The sequence below is a fragment of the Colobus angolensis genome, unplaced genomic scaffold (assembly GCF_000951035.1).
Source record: "Colobus angolensis palliatus isolate OR3802 unplaced genomic scaffold, Cang.pa_1.0 Scaffold30, whole genome shotgun sequence".
NCBI lineage: Eukaryota > Metazoa > Chordata > Mammalia > Primates > Cercopithecidae > Colobus > Colobus angolensis.
Genome location: NW_012116266.1, coordinates 7838643 through 7846034, shown reverse-complemented (window position 1 = coordinate 7846034; position 7392 = coordinate 7838643). Strand labels below are relative to the sequence as shown.

At 37.1% G+C, this 7392-nt stretch overlaps 1 protein-coding gene across 1 annotated transcript in view; it reads right to left on the bottom strand.

Annotated features, from left to right (window-relative positions):
- ALS2CR12 (amyotrophic lateral sclerosis 2 (juvenile) chromosome region, candidate 12) overlaps positions 1-7392 on the bottom strand; it is a 52686-nt gene that overhangs the window by 29873 nt on the left and 15421 nt on the right. The window contains exons 5-6 of the mRNA XM_011950007.1: positions 4301-4398; positions 4035-4087 (exon numbers count right to left, since the gene is read on the bottom strand). Coding sequence (XP_011805397.1) covers positions 4035-4087; positions 4301-4398 — 151 coding nt within the window. The remainder of the gene's footprint in view (positions 1-4034; positions 4088-4300; positions 4399-7392) is intronic.

Genomic DNA, 7392 nt, shown 5'->3' with positions numbered 1-7392 from the left:
ACAGAATGGCAAAATGGGTAACAAAAACCACAATCCAAATATCTGCTGTCTTCAAGAGACTCACCTAATATGAAAAGATTCAAATAAACTCAAGGTAAAAGGGTGGAAAAAGATATTCCATGCAAATGGACATCAAAAGCAAGCAGGAGTAGCTATTCTTATATCAGACAAAACAAACTTCAAAGCAACAACCGTAAAACAAGACAAAGTCAGTCAATATAATGATAAAAGGATCAATCCAACAAGAAGGTATTACAATCCTAAATTTACATGCAACTAACACTGGTGCTTGCAGATTCATAAAACAATTACTATTAGACCTAAGAAATGAGATAGACTGCAACACAGTAATGGTGGGATACTTTAATGTACCACTGACAGCACTAGACAAATCTAGCACAAGACAGAAAGTCAACAGAGAAATAATGGACTTAAATAACATGCTAGAACAAATGGACATAACAGCTATTTACAGAACATTCTACCCAAGAACTATAGAATATATATTCTTCTCATCAGCACATAGAACCGTCTCTAAGATAGGCCATATGATACGTCACAAAACAAGTCTCAATAAATTTTTAAAAATTGAAATCATATGAAGTATCTTCTCAGGCCATAGCAGAATAAAATTAAAAATCAACTTCAAAGGGATTCTTCAAAACTATACAGATACATGGAAATAAAATAATCTGTTCCTGAATGATATCTGGGGTAAACAATGAAATCAAGATGGAAATTTTAAAAAATTTTGAATTGAATGATAATGACACAAGTTATCAAAACCTCTGGGATAGGTGGGGTGCGGTGGCTCACACCTGTAATTCTAGCAAAAATAAATAAATAGAACCTCATTAAACTAAAAAGCTTCTGTATAGCAAAAGAAATAATAAACAGACAACCCACAGAATGGGAGAAAATATTTGCAAACTATGCATCTGACAAAGGACTAGTTATCAAAATCTACGAGGAATTCAAACAAATCAGCAAGAAAAAAACAAATAATCCCATTAAAAACTGGGCAAATGACATGAATAGATATTTCTCAAAAGAAGATATACAAATGGCCAACAAACATGAAAAAGTGCTCAACATCACTAATTGTCAGGGAAATGCAAATTAAAGCCACAACGAGATACCACCTTATTCCTGCAAGAATAGTCATTATTAAAAAGTAAAAAAGAAATGTATTTTGGTGTGGATGTGGGGAAATGGGAACACTTATATACTGCTGGTGGGAATGTAAATTAGTACAACTTTTATGGAAAACAGTATGGAGATTTCTTAAAGAGCTGAAAGTAGATTTATCATTCAATCCAGCAATCCCACTACTGGATCTCTATCTAAAGGAAAATGAGTCAGTACATGAAAAAGACACTTGCACATGTATGTTTATAGCAGCACAATTCACAGTTGAAAGATATGGAACCAACCTAAGTGCCCATTGACTAATGAGTGGTTAAAGAAAATGTGGCATATATACATCATAGACTGCTACTCAGTCATTAAAAGGAATGAAATGTCTTTTGCAGCAACTTGGATGGAGCTGGAGGCCATTATTCTAAGCGAAGTAACACAGGAGTGGAAAACAAAAAACTGTATGATGTCACTTATAAGTGGGAGTTAAGCCATGACTATGCAAATACATATTCATTAATGAATTTTAGAGACTCAGAAGGGGGAGGTGGGAGAGTGGCTTGTGATTAAAAAAAAAAAAACAACTACACATTAGGTACAATGTACACTACTCAGGTGATAGGTGCACTAAAGTCTCAGGAATCACCACTATATAATTCATCCAGGTAACAAAAAAACCATTTGTACCCCCACAGCTATTGAAAAAAAACATTTTTTTAAAACCCCAAAGTAAAAAAAGTTGGAACAATTTTCTTTTCTTTTATATAATTTTTACATGTGTTAGCTTTAGGGTCAAATTTATTTCTTTTTTATTTTATTTATTTGTATACATTTTTTGAGATAGAGTCTTGCTCTGTTGCCCAGGCTGGAGTGCAGTGGCACGATCTTGGCTCACTGTAACCTCTGCCTCCCAGGTTCAAGCGATTCTCCGGCCCCACTTTCCTGAGTAGCTGGGATTACAGGTGTGTGCTACCATGCCCGACTAATTTTTGTAGTTTTAGTAGAGACAGGGTTTTGCCATGTTGGCCAGGCTGGTCTCAAACTCCTGACCTCAGGTGATCTGCCTGCCTCAGCCTCCCAAAGTGCTGGGATTACAGGTGTGAGCCACAGTGCTTGGCCTATGGTCAAATTTAAATGAGCTGTTTTGAAATATAAACTTTGGATTTCTGAATAAAGATTTGATAAGTTAAAAATGGGCTGAAAACTTGTATTTTGAAATAAATTATAGAAACCCAGAATTCTAGAACTAAATCTACAGTTTTGCAATATTCTAAATAGAATTTCTTCTTTTTCATTTCTTTTTTTAATGTCAGTTTAATTGAGTAAGATGTGCCCTTGTTCAGAATACATTTAATGTGTTTGACAAATGGATAGTTATGTAACTACCACTACATCATCTCCAGTAATTCCCTTCCATTCCTTTGTAGTCAACCCCTCCCCCAGTCCCAGTCCAGCCCATGGTAAATACTAATCTGCTTTCTGTCCCCAGATTTTTACCTTTTCTAATCATGTACATATTTCTTGTCATAAATAGAATTTTATAGTGTGTAAAAAACAAAAGGATATACAAGTGATAAGAAAACATAAAAAATGCTTCATGTCACTAATCATCAGAGAAGTGCAAATCAAAAACCACAATAAAATACCAGCCCACACACATTAGAATGGTTGTTATTTAAAAAGTCAAAAAACAACAGATGCGGGTGAGGTTGGAGGAAAAAGGGAATGCTTATACACCATTGGTAGGAATGTAAATTAGTTCAGTCATGGTGGAAAACAGCTTTGAGATTCTCAAAGAACTTAAAACAGAACTACCATTTGACCCAGCAATCCCATTACTGGGTATATATCCAAAAGAAAATAAATTTTGCTACCAAAAAGACACCTTCACTTGTATGTTCATCACAGACAATTCACAATAGCAAAGACATGGAATCAACTAGGTGCCCACCGACAGTGGACTCGCTAAATAAAATGTGGTACATACACCATGGAATACTATGCAGCCATAAGAAAGAACAAAATCATGTCCTTCATAGAAACATGGATGGCCCTAGAGGCTATTATCCTAAGCCAATTAACACAGGAACAGAAAACCAAATGCCACGTGTTCTCGTAGACACTGGGAGCTATTGGGAGATAACAAGAGAGGGAAGGGTTGAATAACTATTGGGTACTATGCTCACTACCTGGGTAATGAGATCATTCATACCCCAAACCTCAGCATCACAAAATAACTTGTACATGTATCCCGTGAATCTAAAATAAAAGTTGACTTTTTTTTTTTTTTTAAAGTTCATTCCTTTTGACCAAGCACTCTACTTCTAGAATCAAAGATATTCAAAGTGGTATTATCTGTTACAGCAAGCAATTGGAAACAACTCAAATGCCCAGTAATAGGGGAACAGTAAAATTTTAGAAGCCAATGGCAATTTCATTAGGATAATATCAAGTCATTATAAAGGAGTGAAAAGTTTCTTATATGCTTGATAAAGAAGACATAAAAATATATATAGATGTTATACAATATACAATATGATCTCAACTGCAGTTCCAACAGAGTACAAATATTAACAGGGGGTGTCTTTGGATGGTAATATTTCTTTTTGTTGTTATTGTTGGTTTTTGCAGTTCCATTAAAAAAATGAGAAGCTGTTACTTTTGTAATCACAAACATATTTTTCAGTAGTACTCTTCAGGATTTGGGTGCCTGACTTGTCATGCATGGAAGCCATCGGGTTCATCCTCCCCCTGGGTGCAGCTAGTGCCACTTAGGTCCAAGGATGCTGGGAATCTCAGGACATTATTTTCTGGACAAGAGCTCTAGATTTATCCCAGTGTTAGCCAGGAATGAGCCTTGCTTCTCCTGTAATCCAACAGGGAGCTCTGTATCTCACCTGATACGTATGAAACATATTCTTCAAATACTTGTATTCTTTTCCCATCTCCTCTGGATAAAAGGAAAACAACAGGGTCATCTTTAGTCTTCTGATATGCACATTTTGAAATTCAAACATGAGCTCTTCTGCACACTTTCCCCACCCCAAATTCATCACCAAGGTAGTAAAACCTTTGTGTGCCCCAGAAATCACCCTAGAAGCTTATTAGAAATGCCATTGCCTGGACCTTCATCCAGGATCATTCTCCCAGGTCCCAGCAGTACCTAGCTTCTCTTGGGCAGCCAACTTCTCCGCCTTCAAGGCTGTTTTGTAGTTGTTCTCCAACTCACTGAGTTCTGCTTCATGGGCCTCTTTGAGCTCCCTGTGGGACCCCAGAAGAAGGCCACAATCATTAGTAAAAAGAAGTCCAGAGCTGAGCTGTTACCCTGATCTGATCCTAACCTCCACCCTCCCACAGGAAGTGAGGTTCTCACTTTTTTATTTTTAAACAATTTTAAATCTTTTTTTTTTTTGAGTCAGGGTCTCACTCAGTTGCCCAGAGTGAGTGTGGTGGCATCGTCACAGCTCACTGCAGCCTCAACCTCCCAGGCTCAAGTGATCTTCCCACCTCAGCCTCCCAAGTAGTTGGGAACACAGGCATGTGCCACCATGCCCACCTAATTTTTAAATTTTTTGTAGAGATGGGGTCTTGCTATGTTGTCCAGGCTGGTTTTGAAGTACTCCTGGACTCAAGCAGTCCTCCTGTGTTGGACTCCCAAAGTGCTGGGATTACAGGCGTGAGCTACCATACTCAGCCTGGGGCCCTCACTTCCTGAAGCATTATCCTGGCATCTATCCAGAAAGGGTGAGGGGACCCTTTTCTACAACCATTGTTTTGAATGGAGCCAGCAAGACCACAGATTGCTCTCTAATAGCACAATCTTGTCTATAGCTTGCTTGGGAAACTATGGGCTTCATTAGCACCCAGGATAATTTTAGAACCCAAATTCTCTCTAACCTCCATCCCAGGAAGAGATGTTGGCAGTGTTTATGATGAGTGTTAAAATGAGTCCATATGAGCTATCGAGCTATTAAGCATGAAAAGACATGGAGGAACCTTAAAAGCGTATTACTAAGTGAAGGAAGCCAATTTTAAAAGGCTACATAGGGTATCATTCCAACTATATGACATTCTGAAAAAGGTCACACTATGGAGACAGTAAAGAGATCACTGTTTACCTGAGGTTAGGGGTAGGAGGTGGGATGAATAGGCAGAGTGCAGCAGATTTTAAGGGTAGTGAAACTATTCTGTATGACACTAGAATGGTGGATACATGTCATTACACATTTGTCCAAACTCATTGAATGTACAACACCAAGAGTGAACTCTAATACCAGCTATGGACTTTGGGTGATAATGAGGTGTCAATACAGGTTCATTGATTATAACAAATGTTACCACTTTTGGGGAGGGATATTGATAATGGGGGAAGCTATGTGTGTGAGGGGGCAGTAAGTATATGGGAAATCTTTTATACTTTCCCCTCAATGTTGCTGTAAACCCAAAACTACTCTAAAAAATAAAGTTTATAAATAAATGAATAAATACATAAAAGTTTACGGTTCAGTTAAGAGTGCTGCCTCTCCACCAGGATTTCTCTTTTTACTTGTAAATTGGTAACTTATAATTGTATATATTTATGGGGTAAAAAGTGATGTTATGATTTATGAATACAATGTGGAATAATTAAGCCAAACTAGTTAACATAACCACCACCTGAGATACTTAAAAGTTTTTTCTTTTTTTTCTTTTTTTTTGAGATGGAGTCTCTGGCTCTGTCCCTCAGGCTGGAGTGCAATGGTGCAATATCGGCTCACTGCAACCTTTGCCTCCTGGGCTCAAGCGATTCTCCCACTTCAGCCTCCCGAGTAGCTGGGATTACAGGCACCCGCCATCATGTCTGACTAATTTTTGTATTTTTGTAGAGATGGATTTTCACCATGTTGGCCAGGCTGGTCTTGAACTGGTGACCTCAGGTAATCCACCTGCCTCAGCCTCCCAAAGTGCTGAGATTACAGGCCTGAGCCACCGCGCCCAGCCTAAAAGTTTTTTCAATGAGAATATTTGAAATTTATTCTTAGCAATTTTGAAATGTCCAATACTCTGTTATTAACATATTTACTACTCTGTGCAATAGATCTAAGAAAACTCCATATTTCCCCTGCCTAATTGAGATTTTGTACGCTTTGACCATCATCTCCCTATACCCCCCATCCCCTAGCCTCTTTAACCACCATTTTACTCTCTTTTTCTATGAGTTTGATTATTTCAGACCCCACATATAAGTGAGAACATGTGGTATTTGTCTTCCTGTGCCTGGTTTATTTTATGTAGCATAATGCTCTCCAGTCCCATCCATGTTGTCACAAATGCCAGAATTTCCTTCTTTTCAAAGGCTGAATAGTATTCCATTATATGTATATGCCACATTTTCTTTATCCATTTATCAACTGATGGACACTAAAGTTGATCCAATAACTTAGATATTGTTAATAGTGCTGAATTTAACATGGGAATACAGACATATGAACAAACTGATTTCAAATATTTTGGGCAAGTACCCAGAAGTGGGATTGCTGGATCATATGGCATTTCTATTTTTAGTTTTCTGAGCAACCTCCATACAATTTTCCATAATGGCCATACTAATTTACAATCCCAATAACACTTTGTTAAGTGTTCCCTTTTTTCCACATCTTCAACACTTGTTATTTTTCATCTTCTTGATAATAGCTATTCTGACAGATGTGAGATAATAACACTATGGTTTTAATTTGCATTTCCCTAATGATTAGCAACATTGAGCATTTTTTCATGTCTGTTGGCCATTTGTATGTCTTCTTTTGAGAAATGTCTATTCAGGTCCCTTGCTCATTTTTTAATTGGATTTTTTGCTTTCTTGATATTAAATTATTTGAGCTCCTTTTATATTTTGGATATTAATACCTTTTCAGACACATGGCTTTCAAATATTTTCTCCCAATCTGTAGGTTATCTCTGCACACTGTAAATTATTTCCTTTGCTGTGCAGAAATTTTTAGTTTGATGTAATCCTATTTGTCTATTTTTGCTTTTGTTGCCTGTGTTTTTGGAGTCAGATCAAAAATATCATTGCCCAGATAAACGTAATAAAGTTTTTCCCCCTTTTTTCTAGTAGCTTTACAATTTCTATTCTTATTTTTAAGTCTTTAATCCATTTTGAGTTGATTTTTGTATATCGTGTGAGATAAGGGTCCAATTTCATTCTTCTGCATGTGGATGTCCAGTTTTCCCAACACCATTTATTAAGAGACTATCCTTTTTCTTTCTTTCTTT